At 36.0% G+C, this 23,231-nt stretch overlaps 1 protein-coding gene across 1 annotated transcript; it reads right to left on the minus strand.

The window, feature by feature from the left end:
* Window positions 1-6,596: 6,596 nt before the first annotated feature.
* LOC135771355 (transmembrane protease serine 4-like) lies at window positions 6,597-22,449 on the minus strand. Its single transcript, XM_065281558.2, has 13 exons — window positions 22,183-22,449; window positions 16,588-16,642; window positions 16,314-16,454; window positions 15,686-15,838; window positions 14,045-14,174; window positions 11,667-11,780; window positions 10,559-10,602; window positions 10,103-10,265; window positions 9,526-9,695; window positions 8,755-8,850; window positions 8,513-8,655; window positions 8,052-8,201; window positions 6,597-7,958 (listed from the first exon to the last, which is right to left on the minus strand). The coding sequence occupies exons 1-13, from the start codon at window positions 22,186-22,188 to the stop codon at window positions 7,947-7,949; spliced, it is 1,377 nt and encodes a 458-aa protein (XP_065137630.1). The 5' UTR covers window positions 22,189-22,449; the 3' UTR covers window positions 6,597-7,946.
* Between the last annotated feature and the right edge of the window lie 782 nt (window positions 22,450-23,231).

Consider the following 23,231-nt stretch of genomic DNA (forward strand, 5'->3'; position numbering starts at 1 on the left):
TTGTTTTGATTTTGAGAAAGAAGATTTCTCTGAACCAGTAGTTAAACATAGTTGCCTATGGCTATCAGAATTGTATTCCAGGGTCCGTATTCACGAAACATCTTAGCCCCAAATATTTGCCCCTGGTGACAAAACTCTAAGAAAATTCCTAGAAATGTGGGCGTTTCTCCTTACAGTTAAAGAAAAGATCATAGTAAAGAAAGTAATCCAGAAAGTATCTTAACACTTAAAAGAGGTTTTAAGGGTTAAGATGCTTTCTGGATTACTTATTTCTTTACTAGGATATTTTCTTTAATCTCAAAGGGAAACGCACACATTTCTAAGAATTTTCTCAGAATTGTGTCCTTTCTAAGATGACACTGAATTTAAAAATGAGATGAATAGTTTACAGTTGACATTATAAAATTCATGTCTGTTTGATGTTCATGACTGTGAAGATTTGTGTCAGTTCAGTTCAATCCAATTCTCTTACTGTTATTGTTCAGGCACAATGTAATGTATTGCATGATTTTAAGCTATTTGGGACAATAACTGCCCTGAGAACAAATGCATGTCTATACATGTTAGTGCTTGTGCATGTTGCCCACTTTCAGTCTCAATCCACAAAATGAAAGCTTCAAAATGTTTCTTATCTAAAGAATGGTTTATGTAAGTTAAAATTGTCAGCCAACAAAATAATTCTATCACTCGAGATGCTTAGAGCAGTCTTAAGCTTTGCAAAAAACAAAAACAAAACAAATACCCACCAAACATTCAGCCCCAACATTGGGAGCATACATTGTGAAAAATAATATGCTATATCTACTCAATAAAATTTTTGCAACAGATTACAAGCAATACAATTAAATATATTCAACAAATAAAAATTTAGTTTGAATTACTTAATAAGCTCTTTAATAGTAACCTAGCTGCTAATACTGTTGTATATGTTGAAAATTGATATTATTATAATTTGATTTAATTTAATTTTCATAGTGATCAAACTGTTGAAAAAAAATCTCAACAATTTTGTACTGTTGGTTGATTTTGAAACATTTGATAGAACTGAAATTTAAAATGTAATTTAATTATTTTTTACAAAGATATTTTACAAAATAAGGTCATACTAACTTCCATCGTAGGAATAAAAAAATATGATGGAATTTAATGGGTACCGTCAACTGTGTGCTTTACCATCATTTATCAAAATACTTTCTTCACCATTTATCACAATACTTACAAAATATTTTTACTACGGAAGTCTATGGTCACAATCTGCTGTGTGTTTACCATCCTTTCTCAAAATATCTTCTTTTGTGTTCATCAGAAAAAAAGAAATTCATACAGATTTACAAAAACATGAGGATGAGTAAATGATGACAGAATTTTCATTTTAAAGTGAGCTAGCCCTTTAAAAAAGCTCATTTGTATTACATTGGATTTATTCAGTATTCGCCATATACCCAGAGATAAGCAATACGAGCTAAATCCTTCCCCAAAAATAAGTAGTTTTTATTCCAGTCATTTTAAAGTAATTTTAACACAAAAATAAACCAAAAACAAGAAATTAATTTTATTAAATGAAGTTTACATATTCATTTTCAGAAAATGTAAAAACGTACAGAGTGACTTTTTAAAGTGTACACGTTTAAAAAATAAAATACAGAATCATGAACATCACATCCACTCTCAACAACCTACCAGGAACCACTTCAATAAAGTTCACAGGCAAATCTTTAAACTCAGGAGCAAGCAGGTTCAGGTCAAATGAATACAATATGCAGTTTGGTAAGATCTTTATTTTGTGTTTGTTTTGTGTTGAGTTGAATTGTTGTGTTGTGTAGAGTTAAAACTGTGTTGTGTTGTTGTTTTGTGTTGTTGTGTTGAGTTGTTGTGTTGTTTTGTGTTGTTATATTGTGTTGAGTTTAATTGTTGTGTTGTGTTGAGTTGTTTAATTGTTGTGTTGTTGTTTTGTTAGTTTGTGTTGAGTTGAATTGTTGTGTTGTTGTTTTGTTGTGTTGTTGAGTTATTGTGATGTTGTGTTGTTTTGTGTTGAGTTGTTGTGGTGTTGTGTTGTTGTTTTGTGTTGTTGTGTTGAGTTGAATTGTTGTGTTGTTGTTTTGTGTTGAGTTGTTGTGGTGTTGTTGTTTTGTGTTATTGTGTTGAGTTGAATTGTTGTGTTGTGGTGTTGTTTTGTGTTGTTGTGTAGTTTTTTGTTGTGTTGTTTTGTGTTGAGTTGAATTCTTGTGTTGTTGTTTCGTGTTAAGGTGTTGTGTTGTTGTTGTTTTGTGTTGAGGTGTTGTGTTGTTGTTGTTTTGTGTTGAATTGTTGTGTTGTTGTTGTTTTGTGTTGTTTTGTTGAGTTGTTGTTTTATTTTGTGTTGTTGTTTTGTGTTGAGTTAAATTGTTGTGTTTTTGTGTGGTGTTGAGTTGTTGTGTTGTGTTGCTTTACAAACAAGGCTCAGTTCGACCTTGGATTTGCCACTTGTTTACAACTGAGTGATGGAGTGTGTTGTAAGTTGTGTAAGTTGAGTTGAGTTGAGTTGTGTTGTTGTTGTGTTGTGTGGTGTTGAGTTGTTGTTTTGTTTTGTGTTGCTTGTTGTGTTGTGTTGCTTTACAAACAAGGCTCAGTTCGACCTTGGATTTGCCACTTGTTTTCAACTGAGTGATGGAGTGTGTTGTAAGTTGTGTGAGTTGTGTTGAGTTGTGTTGTTGTTGTTGTGTTGTTGTGTGGTGTTGAGTTGTTGTGTTGTTGTTTTGTGTTGTGTGGTGTTGTTTTGTTGTTTTGTTTTGTGTTGAGTTGTTGTGTTGTGTTGCTTTACAAACAAGGCTCAGTTCGACCTTGGATTTGCCACTTGTTTACAACTGAGTGATGGAGTGTGTTGTAAGTTGTGTGAGTTGAGTTGTGTTGTTGTTGTGTTGTGTGGTGTTGAGTTGTTGTGTTGTTGTTTTGTTTTGTGTTGCGTTATTGTGTTGTGTGGTGTTGTGTTGTTGTGTTGTTGTTTTGTTTTGTGTTGAGTTGTTGTGTTGTGTTTTTTGCAAACAAGGCTCAGTTCGACCTTGGATTTGCCACTTGTTTTCAACTGAGTGATGGAGTGTGTTGTAAGTTGTGTGAGTTGTGTTGAGTTGTGTTGTTGTTGTTGTGTTGTTGTGTGGTGTTGAGTTGTTGTGTTGTTGTTTTGTTTTGTGTTGTGTTGTGTGGTGTTGTTGTTTTGTTTTGTGTTGAGTTGTTGTGTTGTGTTTTTTGCAAACAAGGCTCAGTTTGACCTTGGATTTGCCACTTGTTTACAACTGAGTGATGGAGTGTGTTGTGCTAAGTTAAGTTGTGTGAGTTGTGTTGTGTTGTTGTGTTGTTGTTGTGTTGAGTTGTGATGTTGTGTTGCTCCACAAACAAGGCTCAGTTTGACACTGGATTTGCCACTTCTTTTACAACTGAGTGATGGAGCGGTCCCAACTTTAAAAGACCCCATCAGGAGTCAGGACCACAGGAGGTAGTAAATCACAATCAAACGTGTTTTGATTGCAATCGGCGTATACTTGCATGTAATATAAACACCAACAACAGCAAACATTTTCCTCCTCAGTTGGCATTGTACTGCACTTTCAACATTTACACCTTTTAGAACGGGTAAAAAAATTTAACATCAAGAATAACATCGCAATTTTTTATTAAAATAGCGGACAAAGCAAACAAGGATTAATTACTATATAGAGACGTCCTGCTTTAAACGTTGCTGCTGTTGTTCCTGCTGAATCAGTTGACCTATGGCTAAGCTACGCCCCCAAACGCGATGAGCCAATCACAGTGCACATAGCTAACCCAATACACTCGGACATTCCTGTTAGCTTCTAGCTGCATTGTACGTCATGTCACTTAGCTTCATTCACCCTGTCCCAAATGGCACACTCCGGACTTGTGGTCCTCCTCAGAGTCCACACTTTGATGACATCACGTAGTCCAGACTTTAGGGACCCTTGATGTGAGTCCATGTGGGTGCACCGGAGTCGTATTTTGGGACAGACTCGAGCATCACACCGGAAATAGGTAGAGAGGTTGCCCGTCAGTGTGAACTCCTCCCTTCCGTCGTCTGATTGGTCTGATTGCCCTTTCGCAAGGACTTCTGGGTTGGCAAAGTGCGCGAAGCCTGCTGCAGTGCGGGCTTCGCTGAAGACCGCATCAAGGGGGCAAAGGAGGCGCTGATGAGCACACTTCAAAGCGTAACAATGACAGATGGGACACCCTACGGACTCGTAGACTAAGCGAAAACGCGCAATTTAAGGCCACGAGACCGAAAGTCCACATGAAGTGTGCCATTTGGGACAGGGCCTTCAACGTATCTGTAAATAACCGAGATAACTCGTAACTCTTTAGCTCCGCCCATGGTACGCCTTCAATACTTCGTCTTTTTCCAGGAAAAAAAAACAGAAATGCTGTTCTGTCTTTTATAAATCTGACCACACTAAATACTTTTTGGACATATGCAGGATGAAATACTACTTTTTAGCCAAGATTAACATGAGATTGCATGGATTATGATTTTTTCAAGTGTTGATTCAGAAAATATGACTCTAAACTGGATTTGAATGCCTGGGTGACTGAATCATTATTCTCCCTGCTAAAGAGCATACAACAAGGCCCATAAGGCCTGCAAGGCAGTTTATTACACTTTAGAAAACTGTGTCAAATCAACATATTTTTATGTCAATTTAACTTAACAAATTAAGTTTACCCATTTCAACTTGTTTTTATAAGTCATGTCAACTTTTTTTGCAAATCGAAGTTATTTTAACTTGTATGTATTAAATTTTAAAGTATTTGAGGAGTTTCTTCAAAATGAATAATTTAATGCAATACAAACCAAATCCTGTAGATGGCACAAGCCTGCTGTATTCGCTACATTCAGATTTTCTCTGTGATTGATAAAGGCCTACTGTAAAGTTATAGTTATATCTACAATAACAATGCACTTTATTTAAAACTTTATTAAAGGTAAAAAGTGCTAAAATTAAGGATTACCTTTGTAAAAAAAAATAATCATGGTTTAATAATCATGGTTAAGCATAGTTTTTTTTCTACAATTCAAATTACAACAAATTTACTATGGTCTCACAAAAATAGTCTACCATGGTATTTGTTGTAAAACTTTGGTAATACAAAAGGTAATCTATCTGCCAAAAAAAAAACATGTTTACACTTAGGACTATATGGTTACTATAAATAAAACGTGTTTAATTTTCCTAAGGCTAGTAATTACAAATATGACTCACAATGAAATTGCAATGAAAGTTATTTCTTACTGTGCCAACGTTTTTTCCCCCAGAATTGTTCTAGGTAGAGATGATACAAAAAAATTGTATGTCCGATACATTACAGCAAATGACTGACAGTTTGTGATAAATATAAAGGCTTATTTTTTCATGCACATTGTAACTAGTAACATAAAAATTGGATGTGGCCCTCGAGTTTGCCCACCCCTGCAGTTGCAAAAGAGAGTGAGCAATGCTATCTGCTTTATAAACACATTCTATTTAAACACAACATTAAAAAAATATTCCAGTCACACTGGCTATGTTCAGAATGAGCTTACAGCACATATTACACAATATAATGTCTGCTATTCCTTTATAAAATAGTGATCAAAACTGAATCCATAAACAAGTCATAATGAAAATAGAAGGTCAAGTCGAGAGAATTGCATTGCTTTGTTATCTGTGCTGTATTCTGTACATATAGCAAATGAAATACAGTAGGCCATCTGGGAATTTGGTAAAAATAGCACGAATAATATGGTAATATATGCTATTCTGAATATAGCCATTGTCAGAAAAAAGCATAGTTTTAGTTCTGTTTGTACACTAAATAGATTAGTAAATTTTAGGAGATTTTAATCTTAAAAGTAAAACAAGACAACAGTTTAAAGGGTAAATATTTTTTCAAAGCTTAAACAGATGCCCTGCTTTACCACCCATCAGTGCACCCAGGACAAAGTTCCCTATTTTTGATTCACTTCCTTATTTTGTTGTTTTTGTGAAGTCAAAATAGCAAATGTTTGAATAACGGGCAACCTGCTAGATTTTGATCACTGGCTCTGACGGGCACTTTAAAAGCGTACAAGCACACATCATGCACTCAGAAAAAAAAGGAAGGAAAATGAACATGTATGTACAGCTTTTGTCTTTAAATTTCCCTTTGTACCAATGTCTGTCATATTCATTTCTCATTGACTATGCACCTCAGTAGATTTCTCTGATTGTATAGAATAAACTAATAAACTAATGAATATATCAAAAACAACAGTATATGAAATAAAGGTTTGCATAAAATACACGTGTTCCTTGTTTTTTATGTCTGGGGATTTTGAGTTACACTTTATTATATTATTTTGTAGTGTAATTATGCATTTAAGTGATTAGTAATTATGATTAATAACATGTAGGGTGTAGCGTGTAAATATGCATAATTTATTGTTATTGCCATAGTAACATACAGTATGTAACAAAGGCACTGTGGAAAAAAATTCCTGTGGTAAATTGTATTGTAGCTCGTCTGTGCAAAAGGTCATGGTATTAAAATGTCTGTCAAATGTGTAAATGTAAAATAATAGTCAGTGTCCAAACTTACTTTTTACCAGTGTTTATTATAATAAATCTGACATGAAAAACCAGATTGAATGTGTGTAATATTTACAAGAAATATCCTTTACTTTCACAAATAGTGTGAATTTGCATTATTTACATACATAAAAAACAATGTTCATAAGTTAAAAAAAAACGAAAGAAAAAGTTTGCATAAAATTAAAAATGTACATTTTAACAAATATTTAAAAAAGCTAATTGAGTTTACAACTCAATAAGAAGAATTCAATACTAATCCACGTATTGAAAACTTCAGGTAAACATGATTCATGGCCATATGCACCCATGCAGCAGCTGTATATGGTCATCACTTCAGTGTTTAATCTGTTCACACATAAATTACTTATTTACGGACATGACATTACACAACTGAAGTCACTTCTGACTTTCAAGTAGTGAGAACTGAATTAAACCAGCTTATAGTGGATACAGGAGTGGCGCTACATAAAAAGATTTGTTTGCAAAATATTGCTTAAGTAGCAGAATTACTGTGAGATTTATAGAAAGTTCTGGAGTGACTTCTGTACACTGTAAGAAAAAACCTGTACACCTTTGCACCTAAAGACCTCACATAAGAGTGCAAACAGTGCACATTTTAGGTCCTCACCGGTACACAATGGTAACAAATGTATACCTATCTGTACCTACATGGTAAATATTTGAACCTTTTTAAAAACTTCTGCCCCATTTTGTTTTTCATGATAGTGTATTTTGTGCACACACAGAAGCAAAATTGCAACGTGTATAGGACCAGGTCTCTTTAACTGATAGCATGGCAGTTTCTTAAGACTTTTAAATGAAGAGTATATCCTGGGAAGACCTTGGAAAGAAATAAAACTGCATTCTGATGTGGCTGCAAAACAGATTTAAACAAAAGTGTATTTGACATCGCTTTGTTTTAAACATGTAGTGCATCAGTGCAGACCACAAAAAGACTAAATGTTGTCCAAAAGAGAAGAATCAGTGATATCTCTCTTTTAGCAATATTTGTGTTCAAATGTATACATTAAGATGTGCAAAATCTTTCTCGTGACACCTTTAAACATATCACAAGACCCTGAGCGCAGACAAAAACCTCCGCATAAGTTCCTTCACAAATTTGTCAAGTTTGTATATACAGTACACTGGGGGTCCACCAGACCATTAATAAAAATCCACCAGAAAAAAAAAATGCTTTGATTTTGCATTTTTTTCCCTTAAGTAGTCTCCCCAAATCCATTTTTAACCCCCACTATACATATTACTGCATACATTTTTCTCTCATCGCATACTGAAGATCTTTGTAGTAAATCCATGTTGTTGGATTGTCAAAATAAGTCCTTTGTCCCAAACTCACTTAAATTCCTGAAAGCAAAACACAATCATAAATATAATAAATATTCCCAATTCTACACATATACAATAACACCCAAGTGCAGTGTTTGCATGCGCACCTACCTGCATGACCGAGTGGACCCAGTCGAGCATTTGGTCCATATTGGTATAAACACCAGGGCGACCTGCTCTGGCACAGCCCATACCCCAGCTAACCACACCTACTAGCATCCAACGGTCATCTAAATGTACCAGAGGACCACCACTATCACCCTTCAAGAGATAACACAACAGGTTATACTTTACAATTATTGTTTAACCATATTATGTAACACAATGTAAGATGACTGTCCTCCTATAGGAGCACATACACCTCTCTTTATTTCTCTAGATCAACCAATCCGATTTCAGAAATAGGTTTACAGTTTGTTTCAAGTGAAGTAGCTGCTTCATTGTTTTCACTTATTATTTCTCTCTTGGGTTTAGTTGTGGTTTGGGGAGGGTTTATTTTTTATTTACAAAAATGTTGTCATTAAATCAATACAAGGACATCTCTCACTTGGCAAAAACAGGTCGACACATACCTGGCACGCGTCCACCTTGCCCTCCAGATAACCAGCGCATATCATCCTGGGAGTTAGGCTTGAACCATAGACTGTGGGACTTGAACATTGATTTTGGTCTATCATTGGGATCTGAGCTTTCTGTAAGTTTGGTGACAAATTACCTGCAAGAAAACATTTAGATAATATTAAAGATGAAAAGTGAATTTGATATTACGGATGTGTGAGGATTCAGTGATGGTAAGAATGGACAAAATAAAAACCTCTCTCGCTCAGATGTCCCCAGCCAGTTACGACTACATTGTCTCCCGCTTTAAGGCCGAAGTCCTTGGGGGGCAGGCACACAGGCTTACGGGTTGCTAAATGTAATGGATATAAAGATTATTCACAGGAAGAATAAAAGTATTTTGGTATTCAGCAAACACAAGACAGAACAAAACTCATAGGGCCCTTTTATACACCTAGTTCAAGGCACAACGCAAGTGCTGTTTGCTAGTTTCAGCCCAACACAGTTATAACTTTCAAAGTGTAAATAGGGAATACGCCATGGCCGAGCAATTGGCTTTTAAAGGGCATAAAGTCTCTCATTGGTTTATTGAACATTACGTCCAAAACACACCCATTACTCATTACATCGATAGAAACAAGCCTTTTAGACTGTGTGCCAGGCGCACAGACCATTTTCCTGTCGTAAAATTAACAAAAGTGGATTCGGAGACGCCCTAGTGCGCTTGTGCATGCGCACTATAATGTATGCAAAATAATAATATGCAATATTTATTAAACAGTAAAAAATGCAACAATAAAACTTAGCATTACTATAATGTTTGCTTTCATACTCATAGCATTAGTAGGTTAGCACCTTAGAAATGAGCGTAATGCAGCGCAAACAGATTCAAATTCGGATGGGAATACGTGGCACAGAATTAAAAGTGATTGTAACTTTTCAGAATATTCATGTATAACATTCAAGCATCTTCATATTTTTGTGTTTTAGACACGTAGAGTCGTACGTGTACACGGATCTCACGTACCTCCCACTGTAATAGGATACTGAAGTTTTATCATGGCGATGTCATAGTCGTTTTGCGATGGGATGTAATCTTTGTTAACAATGATTTTGTTCACAGCGGAAGCTCCAGAAGAGCTTAGATATGTGTTTCCAGAAACCACCGTCCATCTGCTGAGATCTTTCCTACCATCACTAAAAAACAGAGGAGAAAAATTGCATGAGTTATGCGTTTATGAATTTTGATGCAAAAAATGTCACCAATGCGCTTTTAAATATTTAATAAAGGGATGTTAAGCTGCTTATGAAGTCTTGTTTAAAAGTGTTTATGCAATGCTGTTGTGTGCAAACGCTGCATCTTGTATAGCAGGGTTTTTTTAATCTGGGTAAACTTGTTTCAGTCATGTCAGACTTTTGGATCTCAATGGTGTTTTTGAACAAAATAAACAATACAGTCAAACTCATTCTTTCACATGCACTCATGACTCATACATATGTTCGCTTTACTTGTTTCTTACAAATACACAAATAAAAATGTGAGAGGTATAAAAAGTCAAACATGTATTTGCTTGCAAGCGTATGTACGTGTTTTATGTACTCACCCGTTGAAGCAGTGAGCAGCAGTAACTACCCACTGTGGAGACACCAGTGACCCTCCACAGGTGTGCTGGCCACTGTTTTGCAGACTGATCTGCCAAGGCCAATTCTCAATAACCGCATCCTTTCCACCAACAATCCGGTCCTCGTGGCCCACACCACAGTCAACTGTAAACATAACCATGAAAAGCTAAGTAGAAGCGGCAGACATGAGATTATAAAACGTTTATCTCAAAATGCATAATGTTGCAATACAAATTATTCACATCTGACTGCATGTTTTGTCATGTCACATTGTTCATTGTGACTCACTGCACACCGTTATGCATGACCAACTGTGTGAGTGATCAGACTTATGAGTTCTTTGCAGTTTTGTGATGAATAGTGTGCTTGTTTATTTGTTTATTGACTCATTCTGTAATTGGTTTGTTATTTTATGATGCCATAGATCAAGTAATTACCTGAGCATGTCAACGTGACAACTGTTTGTGAACTGCATACCGTTCTGATGATGAGAAAAAGAGACATTTTAGCCACACTTAAAGATGTATACGTTTTAATCGATAACAAATATTTATATATTTTTTGTAATCTGCAAACAAATTAACTTTTTCTAAACAATTACTTTTTGAAATTATGTTTAACCAGGAATTAAGGAAATATGTAGTGGTTGATGATGTCAGTTAACACACGTGTACTACCAGAATAATCAAACATGTAGTTCTGACTAAGTTAAAGGGATGGTTTACCCAAAAATGAAAATTCTGTCATCATTTTCTCATCTTTATGTTGTTCTAAACCTATATAAATGTATTTTTTTTCTGATGAACACAAAAGAAGATATTTTGATAAATGATGGTAAGCACACAGCTGATTGTAACCATTGACCTTTATAGTAGGAAAAACAAATGCAATTTAAATGAATGGGTACCATCAACTGTGTGCTTACCCTTATTTATCAAAATATCTTCTTCATCACTATCTCAACACTTCCATAATATTTGTTTTCCTACTATGGAAGTCAATGGTTACAATCAGATGTACACTGTGAAAAAAATTGGATTTACAAGTCATTTCAACTTACTATTATTTATCTTGACTAGAGATGAGTTGTTATAACTACAGGTGAGTTGTTATAACTTATAAAATTCAGTTGACTTTTCTCAACTATATTTTATAAGTTGTGACAACTCATCTCTGTTGACATGACTTGTAAATCTGAGTTGATTTAACAAAAAATGTTAAGGCAGCAAAGTATATTTTACAGTTCTTGCCATCATTTATTAAAATATTTGCTTTTGTGTTCCTCAGAAAAAAAATTATTCACATTAATACAACACAGAATTTTCATTTGTGGGTGTACTATCACTTTAAGATTGACAGCCAGAAGTTGTTTTAAAATGCTTATAGTTAAAGCACACATAGTTTTATAATTTAAAACAAACAAAATATAGTGTGTGTGCTGTGTTTATACTGTAAAATTAATGTCACTTTGATATTTTACTATTTGCTGTAATTCAATAGCATACTATACATAGGTATACAGTATATATAAAAATATATACTCACTGATCTGAAACAGTGGATTGGAAAGATTGTGGTTTACTTGAGCCCACAGCACAGAACGACATCTTTAAAGCAGAGGGCAAAAGACCCACTTTAACTGTGCTGAATGATGGTTTACTAAGAACAGAAAAAACAACAATTAAAATGACAATTAAAGGCACAATGAAATTGGAATTAAAAACGTACATTTTTTGGAATATTGTGGAATAATGACTTATCTTTGAGCTTCATTATTTTAAAAAAAGTAATGTGCCCTCAAAGTTTTTTATCAAAAACGCAAATCTCCTCCCCTCTCTCTTTACTTCCAGTTACGGTGTGTGGCAGGTGGGCGGGGCCCAGGAAAAGATTCAGTGATTATCAAATAGCAACATGACCCAACTTCCAACGATCCAATCAATTTTCGATGGATGAATTCAAGTTATCGTTTCAGAAACTGTTTCACCTCGGCTGCGTTCAGCCCTGAAAAATGTTGCACAACGTTTTTTAAACAAAAAAAAAGGTGATGTGTTGAACACCCTGTTCTGATGAGGCAAGAGTTGCAACTACGGTAAAAAGTTATTTGTGTTCTTTTTAAAATGTTTTCTGACCCTGATAAAATCGTTATAAACAGTGTTGGGGAAAGTTACTTTTAAAAGTAATGCATTACAATATTAAGTTACTTCCCAAAAAAAGTTACTTATTGCATTTATTAGTTACTTTTTATGGAAACGTTACTTTTAAAGGCGTTCTATCTGTGAGACGTTAGTTATTGTTGACGTTTGAATTGTTTTCAAACAGACGGAGCGTAGCTAACTCCTCCCCCTCCCCCTCCCTTCTGTGCTTTCATGAACGTGCCCAACCCCCACCCCCAAATCCTTCTTGTCGTTTATTGGCTGGAACACTTTGTTATGGTTTCTGTTTGTAGGTTTGGCCACTGTTTTGTTATTGCCGTTTGTGAAGCCTGGGCTGTCTACAGAGATCGCGTTTTTTTTTACAGTTTGATCAGCGGACAGGCACCAAGCAGATAGTGAGGAGATGTTTGCTGTATGTAACAAAAAAATGTTTTATGGTCTAAAACGCGTCAATTCGCTTAGAGCGCCTTTAAGTTAGTTTTGCGTTACTTTTTCTTACTTGGCTGAGGCTTGATCTCTTTCAGGCCTTGCAGGTGTTTTTATGATTGCGAAAATGTCAAGCTCTGGCCTGCCATTTCTGTTTCTGACTCAAACTGTTCCCGCTCAGGCGCACAGATTGCGTAATTCTACGTTAATATGTTCAGTTTAATTCAGTACATTATTATATTTTTAAATTGAATTAATTAAACTGAAAAGTAACTTGTATTACTTTTAAAAAAAAGTAACTCAAATATCAATGTGTACATTTATAAAGTAATAAAAGTAATTATAATTATAACTCGTTACTTTAGAAAAGTAATATCATTACGTAATGCGTTAACCCCAACACTGGTTATAAATACGTGTTTAATACTGTTAAATACCCTCATTGTTACAGTCCTTGCTCTTGCCATCCAGAATGAAAGATAACATTCCAACTTGGAGCTGTCTCTTTAGCCCCACGTGGTTTATTTACATGTGACTGCTGATTGGACTGCAGTTCTAACACACCCACCAAACAAGAGAAAATTTATCTTCCAGGAAACGGTGTCGTTCAACCCGGAAACCATAGCAAAACGTTGCACACCGGTTTGAACTTGAACGTGCATCAGGATATTTGTCACAGCAGGTAACGTAAATCCATATTTTGTAATAGCGAATAGCTTTAGCCCGTAAAACCACGATTTGCTATTTAATCGGTTTTAGGTAAGTTAAAGACAAGAGGCCATCACTGTTTTAAAAAGATCATTTTTTCAAACACAAATTATTTTAATGGAAGGAATAAAATGTAAATGTTAACTGCACAAAGAGTATATCTGTTACAGCTGTTAGGAAGACACTACAATACATAATACACTCCAATCCCGGTCCTTGACTACATGCAATCTCAGAAAGTTTTAGATCTCCTTATTTAAAACACCTGATTTTACTTGTTAGTGAGAGATGGCCCGTGTCCCAATCAGCTATCTTGTTCAGTAGTCAGGGCACTGATCGGGGAGTCTGTCATTTTAAGGGTGGTCTCAATCACAAAATCCTTCCAGTGCACTAAGCCATTCGTTCCCTAAGAATCCCCGCAATCCAACGCAAAAACCAATGAGCACCAATATGCGCCTTTTAGTTACAAAAGTGTACATTTTATAAAGCACCCTCTTGGACATTTTCTTCAGAGAGTGTAGATGACCTTACAGCTAACAAGCATGAACTAAAGCATTAAACTTAAATTGTGATTTCATGGGGTCTTCACCTTGTACAGTACAGTACAATGACTCTATAATACAGGCTGATACTCACGACGTATATCCCAGAAGTTGACACGCTGTTTCTGCATGTTGTTGGGTGAATCCATCTGCACATACGCTTTTCCATTTATTGTTATCAGGACTGTATACCTGCAGTACGTCATTCGATGTGGCCAGTTGTACTATGGAGAGAAAAACAAAAACAACTGTTTAAAAATCTACATTTTATCACAATAACATAAGCATCCATTATTATTAATTATACTGCATGTATATGTATTAAAGAAACGCTTAAAGCTTTTTTTAATCACACAAATATTTCTATGAACAAAATATATGTCCCCGGACCACAAAACCAGTCAAAGGGTCAATATTTTGAAATTGAGATGTATGCATCATCTGGAAGCTGAATGAATACACTTTCCATTGTTGTTGTATGGTTTGTTAAGATAGGACAATATTTGGGCAATATACAACTATTTGAATATCTGAAATATGGCGGTTTAATGGCGTGTTTACACCAGCCGCTGTACGAGGCGGAATGAGCGCGAGTGATTTCAATGTTAACTCAATGTGAAGACACATTGACGTGCGTCTGGAGGTCTTGCGGCGCGAATAAGGCGTTAAGCATGGCGCATTACATGCGATTCCGTCTCATTCACGCGTCTAGTTTGCGCGAATGCCCCAAATTGAGCATCTGGCGCGAATGGTGCTTTTTGTGCATTTTGTGTTTGACGCAAATTTGCGGATGACGCTCGAGTTGAAAAATTTGAATTTGACAGATTTTTACGCCGCGTTAACCAATCAGGAGCCTGCTTGCTGCTGTGGTGGCAGCCCTGCCTGGAGTCACTCATTCAACATGAAAGCTTGATATTGTCCGTGAGCAGTCACCTGGAGCTATACGACACACATTCTTATTTCTATAGAGACAGGAATAAAAAGGACCTCGCTTGGAAGAGTGTCAGTGAGGACATTGGGCAACCTGGTAAGTTGTAAATACACATTTAACTTTTGAGTCACGTGACATTTATGGACCAGCGGCATTCCCGCCATTTTTGTAACTCTTTTTCCCCTATAGTAGGGTAACCAAATACAAACCGGTTACTCTCTCGATTAATTGAATAATCAACATCAGCAATTTTGCAAACAGACAACCGCATAGCACTTGCCCCTCCCACAAGAAGCGGATTTCGCCTCTGACGCACGTCAAATGCATTAAAATTGTTCAAGCGGATAACTAGGCGCGGTACACGGGATTTTGATGCCTCAAACGCGGCTGGTGTAAACGCAGCATAAGAAATATCTGAGAAAATCGTCTTTTAAAGTTGTCCAAATTAAGTGCTTAGGAACTGCATCAACTCAGACAAATAAAGTTTTGATTTATTTACATAATGTTTTCATGGAACATGATCTTTACTTAATATCCTAATAATTTTTGGCATGAAAGACAAATCGATAATTTTGAGCCATACAATGTATTGTTGGCTATTACTACAAATATTCCTGTGCAATTTATGACTTCGTGATCCAGGGTCACATATATGATAGGTTAAAGAAAAAAATGGGTGAGGTTAGGGTACTAACTGTCGTTTATCTCTAAACAGGAACACGTCTGTGGGCAGGTACTGTATGTACTGTAGGTGTGTGTTTATGCACGTGTGTATTTGCATGCGTATGATTGCAGGTATCTCACGGGGAAAGGTGGAATTCGGTCCAAACTTCATGACGCAGGCCGATTCATCTTCTCCTCCGCTGCAATCCGCTTTACCATCGCAAGCCTTCGCCAGAGGAATGAACTTAACCGACTTGGAGCAGAAGAAATACTTGCTATCGATCAACTGCTTGACTGTTTAGACAAAAAGGCAAGAGAAAGGGAATAAAAACATTCATTAGAAAAATATGTTCAGACAAGTCCAATTAAAGTTGTGTTTCATGAGTTGAAAATGTTTAAGAAACGCTGGGTTGTTTCAGTCTGTGGTTGGGAAAAATATGAACATAAACAATCTAGCATACAGTAGGTTCATTCAAACCCAGCAGTTGGATTTGTCCATATTTGACCCTTTCTGTCTTACTCAGTCAATACTAAAAATATCAAGGTTATATTTTCACTGAATGTTTTTCATTATGCAAGATGATTTTATGTGAAAACAGGAATTATGACTATAGCTGAGTTTTACCAGGCAGGGTCACAAACTTCTCCTTTTGTGTTTCGTGGATTAATAACATCATACAGGTTTGGCACAAGGGTAAGTGAATGGCCAAAGTGTCATTTCTGTGTAAACTTTAAACATGTAATACATGTAATGGTAATGATAACTTACTAAAATAAGCAGCCACAGCCAGAATGGCCAATATGACCAAAACTATGAGGATTATAATGATGATCTTCCTTGCGGAGGGCTTTCTTTTATTTTGCACATTTGGAGCTGCCATGCCTCTTCTGTGTTTTCCGGGACGAAGCACTGAAAGAGAATATGAATCGATTTAGTTTCTCGTAAGACACCCACTTGAATATCGGGTATTACAAAGGAGGATATTTACAGTACACGGCTGATGAGGCAGGTGATACATTAGATCAACTATACTGTACTGTACCTTGCTGTGTTGGGTTTAGGGGTCTCGTGTTCTCTTCAGGGACCTGTGTTTTACCCTGAGAATGAGAAATCGAGAAGAAGGAAGTGAAGAGAAAGAGAGAAATGAGGGGAAAAAGAGAGAGAGAGAAAGTGTGAGGTCATTTAGTTATTTCTTGAACACACGTAACCTGCATTTTTTTTATGACTCAGCTGGAGCTTTCTGTATCACTTTCGGTGCTACAAAAGAAATTTTTCAAACAGTTCGTGAAATCTTTTAAGTTTTCCTTGAAAACCATCCTACTAACACGTAGACCGCAATATATCTGCACCTGATATCAGTAAAAGCATGCTAATGTGCTAATTTCAGTCTAAGGTTACCGCAACTGTATCATACAGTAGGTGTAACAGAAAAATGATTGCCACGTTGGAATATAACATAACATTTCCTCTCTCATTTTGTCCTTCTTTTCTGTCCATGACGGTATTTTAAACCACATGTAGGTCACGCAAACATCCAACACATAAAACATGACTGTATGGGACCTTGTCTGTGAAATCCAGGCTAAAGTCTCATAATCTATTAAACATATGATTAAGAGCATGATCAAAGATTAATTTCACTCATTGATTTCAATATTTGACATGACCTTTTGACATCAGTCAATATTAAAGATATTATTATTTTATTTGCAGATTGTACTTTACATTATGTAGGATGATTTTACAGTATGTAGTAACCAGTAAATCCCAAATAATGACTGTAGATTGGTAAACTCACAGATTGTGTTACATACTGTACATTTTAAGATCTAACAGTCTAGGGTTTTGCTATATTTATACACTTTATGATCAATGTAACATCTCAATTTAAACACACACACAAAAATGAATATTGAAATATTTAATAAGACCAGTCTAAGACAAAATTCTGTCATCATTTACTCGCCTTCAAGTTGTCTTAACCTCATTCCAGCATCTACTGTATGGCTATATTCATGCTGAGAACCGGTTAATCTATACACAAGTTTATCTATACACAAGTTGATCTATACACACGTTGATCTTTACACACATTAGGCATCGCCAATTTACCTAGTTTGCATGTTTGTGGCCTGTGGGGGAAACCGGAGTACCCGGAGTAAACCCACGCTGATACGGGGAGAACATGCAAAACTCCACACAGAGACACCTGGCTGGAAGATATTTTGAAGAGTGTTTGCAACAGTGGGGCACCATTGACCTTCATATAGGAAAAAAATAGTACTATGGAAGTGAATGGTGTCTCTGATCTTACAAACGTTCTTCAAAATATCTTCCTTTGTGTTCACCAGAACAAATTATTTTATAGTATAAGTTTTTGGAACAACATAAGGGGGAGTAATGATGACAGAAATTTCTTTTTTGGGTGAACAATCCTTTAAACCTTGCTAGTACATGTTAAAAAATATTAACTCTAAAGGGGTTTGTGTATGCTGTAGAGGAACTTGGATATGCAAGAATCTTTCAGATCAATTTTTTTTTAAACATTTATTTTTTCTACTTCATAATCGAAAGAACAATCCCCTAATAAAGGGACACTCCAGTCATGCAAAAGTGCATTCATCCTTCACATAAGTAATCCACAGGGCTACAAAGGGGTTAATACAGGTTTTCTGCATGTAATCCATGCCATTTTGTAAGAAAAATATCCAGATTTCAAACTTTAAACTACTAGCTTCTGGTAACAATGCCATCTTGGTTATATGTTCCAGGATTCCTGTTTCCTCCCATTATAAAGTTTGGAAAAGCTGGGACTTTCAGTAAAATAACTCCAAATGTGTTTGTTTGAAAGATGATGGACATCCCTTACGAATTGTTTTTTTGTAAAAGTGTAGTAACTATAGTTCACCCAAAAAAAAATCCTGTCATCATTCACTTTCATGTTCTAAACATGTACAAGTTTCTATTTTCTGTAATACAAAAAAGATATTTTTTATAAATGATGGTAGCCACACATTTGAAGGTACCAATTGACTTACATAGTAGGAAAACAAATACTTAGGAAGTCAATGGGTACCATCAACTGTGTGCTTAACATCAATATTAAAATATCTTTTTTTATGATCAACAGAATAAAGAAACTTTTTAAACACCACCCTGTATGTTATATTTATAACATTTTGCTTCACACCACATGTTCAGGTGTATATTCTGGTATTTTGCATCTCTTTCAGTGTTTCCAGCTGTTAATCTGTGCAGCCAATGTCAATCAATATGGGGAATTTAATTAGTCCCCTGGTCAGAAAGCATGACTCTCATGAGTGACTAAGCATCTTCATTTCTCTTGGGCATTTATGCAAATCTGTCCAGTCAGTGTTATTTTCATATCAGATATACCCATAGCTCTTGATGTAGCTATCTTAACCAGTGCACGCGTGAAAGCGTGATATGTTTGTCAAGCATGCAACGCATACTCGAAATGTGACCTCTGCATTTAACCCATGTTGGTGAGTAGCCACTCTAGGCTACGACTGACATGGTTGCCATGGTTGACTCCTGGAGACCTCAATGGAAACTTTCAGTTACAAAACACTGAGTGGGTGTTTCTCACTTAGTCAAGAGGTAGACTCTCTTAAAATATCTTTTGATCATTTGGATACAGATACTGTATGCTCATTCACCACATTTGACCATAACTTAATAATAATAACATGTCAAATATATGTTTAAGTTGGCTATACTGCATCTATTCATATCCATTTCATGTGGTCACATCACTCTTAATTTTTGGTCATGATGACTGAAGGTGGACACATTAGTCAGCACAATATGTGAAAGCAGACTCATCTTGCTAAGAAATCATCTCATATGTGTATCTACTGTATTCATTTAATATTGTAACAGATTTGAAATCACTCTTCAGATTCGGCCATGAACACCATAGTGCGCAAAGTGAAACTTAATGTAAGTTTGCTTGTCAAAACAGAGAGTAACACTTAGTATCTGTCAAAAGATGATTCCAGTCAGCTCAGTTAACACCTTAAACAACCCATAAGACAGCAGCCAAAACAAACAACCACTTTAATAGTCTCTGAACAACAGCATTGAGCTTTACAAGTCTGTCAGCTCTCCTGTGGTCTCCACAATCCAGTCTATTGTAATGTTGTGGGAGACATTTGTTTTGTGCTACACAAATAAACTACACAAAAAAATCCAGGGTTATTTTCAAGCCAGCATTGGGTCAAACGGTAGGACCGAAAGTTGGGTTGAAAAACCCCTGGATTTTTTGGAGTGTAATATGCATTACCACATCGAGTGTGCATTATTTACGAATAAATGAACTGGCCAGCTAACTTCTGCATTAAAAAGACAATAAGTATCAGATGAGTTAAAGCTATATTGTCTGGACGGTATAATATATGTCAACAATATCTTAATGGTGTCATTGGGCGTCACTGAATGTAACGCAATAATTCAATGACCAGCTACATTCAACCTGCTAACATGAACTAGTTTGAAGAATGTGGTGTGACAGGCTATACATTTGTAATTAAATCATGTAATGTAATTGTGCATAATGTATAAGCTGGAGCTGTATCCTTGACTACACACAAAGCATTCAAGTATACGGGAGCTGCTACAGTACACAATCCATCATGTCATCTGTTCCTGCTTTGTTGTGTCATCATGGACTTATATGTTTGGGGTGTGTTTGTTTTACGGGGTGACACACCTCACATTAATATACAGACTTTTTCAAACAAAGTCAAGACTTATTTCATAAGTCAAATTTAAATGACTTGTCTTGTTTGAAAAATGCATTCACACAATGCCCTCTGGACACATTCATGTTAGTCAATGCATTTAGTTTGTATGTTGTTGTTGTTGTAATGGCAATCTAACTATATAGTGGTTTAAAAAAAATAAAAAAAATAAAAAGTGTGACCTGGCAGAGGATTAAGCAGGATTATGACAAACATGTTGTCGTCTGAGACAACGTAGTGATGAAACTCACTCTGAAGAGCAGTTTGTCCCTTTAGGGCTACTGTAGAAACATGGCGGCGACTTAAGGGGACCCCGCAGTGTATGTAGATAAAAACGTCTCTTTCTAAGATAATTTAAACAATACAGTTCATTATGTAGGGTCTTTATACACCACTGATATAGTTATGTAGATTATATTGCATTTCCGTCATTAGATCCTTCTTAAAGTTACACAATGCACATTTAAACCCCTCCTTTTGCAGAACGCTTTAAATGTACCCGCTATATTTTGTGCCCCGTTCTTGGAAAGCAGGTTCACACATGTGAATATATTGAAATTGGAAACCAAAGTCCCCTTTGCAAATACTGAAACGAGTGACACAGAGAGAGAGAAGCTGAAAGTGGAACTTCCCAGGTCATTATCATACGAAAAGGTCAGGACGAGTCGCCCAAATAAATCATGCAATAACAGCAGTGTAAACAGAAATGACAGATAAACGATTGAAACAAGGTTATTAAGCTTTCACCCTAACCAGGTTAATTGAATGAAGTATATTGTGTTGATACAGACCAAAAGATTTATAGCAGACAGGGATGGAAACTAGAAATGCAATCTTGTAAAACCGGATCGGCGTGTATTTATGGCTTAAGATAGACGGTTGACTAAACACTGTCAAAATATCAGTGTCTAAGAAGAAAAGTGATGAATGGTTAAAAGCTTTGTTTATTGACAATACTAAAAAACTATACCGGTATAGTTTGGCCACCGTTGCTTGCTTGCTTGCTTGCTTGCAATTTTAGTGTTGTTACTGTAAACATAAACCACTCAAGACCAGTACTAACTACACATGACTGACCCAGATTTCATTCAAGCGAGATCAAAGGTGACTGATACCAAATCGGATTAATACACGGCTCATCTTTTGTTATTAACATCTTAACTTTAGTCTCTTGCATACAGATTTCACCTGGATTTTTTGTAGGAACCTGTTTTCAAACTCATTCAAATGATTTAAATGCAAAATAGGAGTTTGAACCATGTGGGAACAATATTTTATCTAATGTAGTAACGTACTGTAGGTTCGACATAAATGTTATACACATTTTAGCTGTGAAATCACACATGACATTAATTGATAAAGCGCTGGTTGATCTTATGTGGTTCTGTGCTAGTATCAGTAAAATGTTTTGCAGATAACCTACATAATATCATAAATGTGCTTAATGTGGAAACACACAAGTTAACTGGTATACAGGTCACGAATATTGCAAAACAAGAATTAATCACCTAACCTAAGGCTAAGGTGTTTCACACTTTTTGACCAAAGGTAACCTACATAGTAGTTCTGTATATAAGTGTGAAATGGGGAATTCAAGAAACATTAAAAAAGACCCAAATTCAATCCCAAAGTAAAATATGTCTTGGTTTGATTCCCAGGCTGCACACATTCAGTTAAAATACATGCATTGTAATGCACTAAAGTCGCTTTGGATAAAAGCATTTGACCTATATGCAATACTTTTTTTTAATGACAACTACATTTATACATGCATATTCTGCCACTTTAGATAAACACTTCATGTAGTTTACCTACAACAACCACTCGACTTCATTTTCAAAGTAAAAAACAGCAGAAAGTCAGTTCCCACTCACCCTCATGATTTGGTTGCTGGTGCCGATGTGTTCCTGCGACCTACTGGCCGTAGAGCCGATTTTGGCAGTGAAGACCACAAAAGCCACCTCTATGTCTACAAGAAGACCTCACTTTCTCCAGTCCCCCCTTTACTACTTTACGTGCTACTTTCCCGTCTCTTTCTCGCAGCTATGCTACTTGATCTACCCGGGAAAACTCGCTCTCCTAGACCGAACGTTTGAAAGGTTTTCACCCAGCTGACTTCTCCAGCCCCCATCCAAAACCCTCACCTATGTAACCAAACACCTCCGCCCAGTTCACCTGGATCCTCCCACCTCACCTGCATTCACTTCCTCGTTATGATCGGGCAAAAATCTGACATGCAGGCTGCAACATTGACACCTCACACATTGTTACGTCACTGCTTGTTTGTTTCTGAGAAGGAACTTCCGATAGACTTCTCGTATCTCTGAACCAGTTTTTGGTGCTTGTGACTATTAGTTTATCAGAATAATGACTATATTGTATTTCAAGTTTTTAATGTGGACGACTTAGATGTGTCACTTAGTTAAGCAGATTCGGAATTTCTTACTTTATAACTCAATATAAATATCGTATCGCTTTATCATTCCTTATGTGAGAGTATGTCACGGTTTATCCGCTTCCTTTTAAGATGACACCGGATTTATAAGTTAGATGAATAGTCACAGTTGGGATTATAAAATTCATGTCTGTTTGATGTTCATGACTATGTCTGTTCAGCTTAATCCAATACTGTTATTGTTCAAACACATTGTCATGTATTGCATGATTTTAAGCTATTTGGGACATTACTGCCATGAGAACAAATGCATGTCTTAACCTGTTTGGTGTTCATGCATGTCGCCCACTTAGTAGGTTTCAGTCTCAAAAAAATAGAAACCAAAATAAGTCGCTAGATACACTGAATATCATTCAATTTACTAAAAATTTTAAGGTAAGTGGTCGCAATCAATTTATTTAAGCTACATTTAAACAAAAGTTTTTTGTTTTGTTTTGTTTTTCTCTTTTTTTTTGTTTGTTTGTTTAA

This window comes from Paramisgurnus dabryanus, chromosome 8, assembly GCF_030506205.2.
Source record: "Paramisgurnus dabryanus chromosome 8, PD_genome_1.1, whole genome shotgun sequence".
NCBI lineage: Eukaryota > Metazoa > Chordata > Actinopteri > Cypriniformes > Cobitidae > Paramisgurnus > Paramisgurnus dabryanus.

What these genes read in the sequence shown, in the direction of transcription:
- LOC135771355 (XM_065281558.2), bottom strand. An exon ending in CAACTTCTGGGATATACGTC is followed by an intron (nt 11,781 to 14,044) that starts GTGAGTATCAGC and finishes TTCTGTTCTTAG; the next exon opens with TAAACCATCATTCAGCACAG. An exon ending in TGTCACGTTGACATGCTCAG is followed by an intron (nt 10,266 to 10,558) that starts GTAATTACTTGA and finishes TTATGTTTACAG; the next exon opens with TTGACTGTGGTGTGGGCCAC.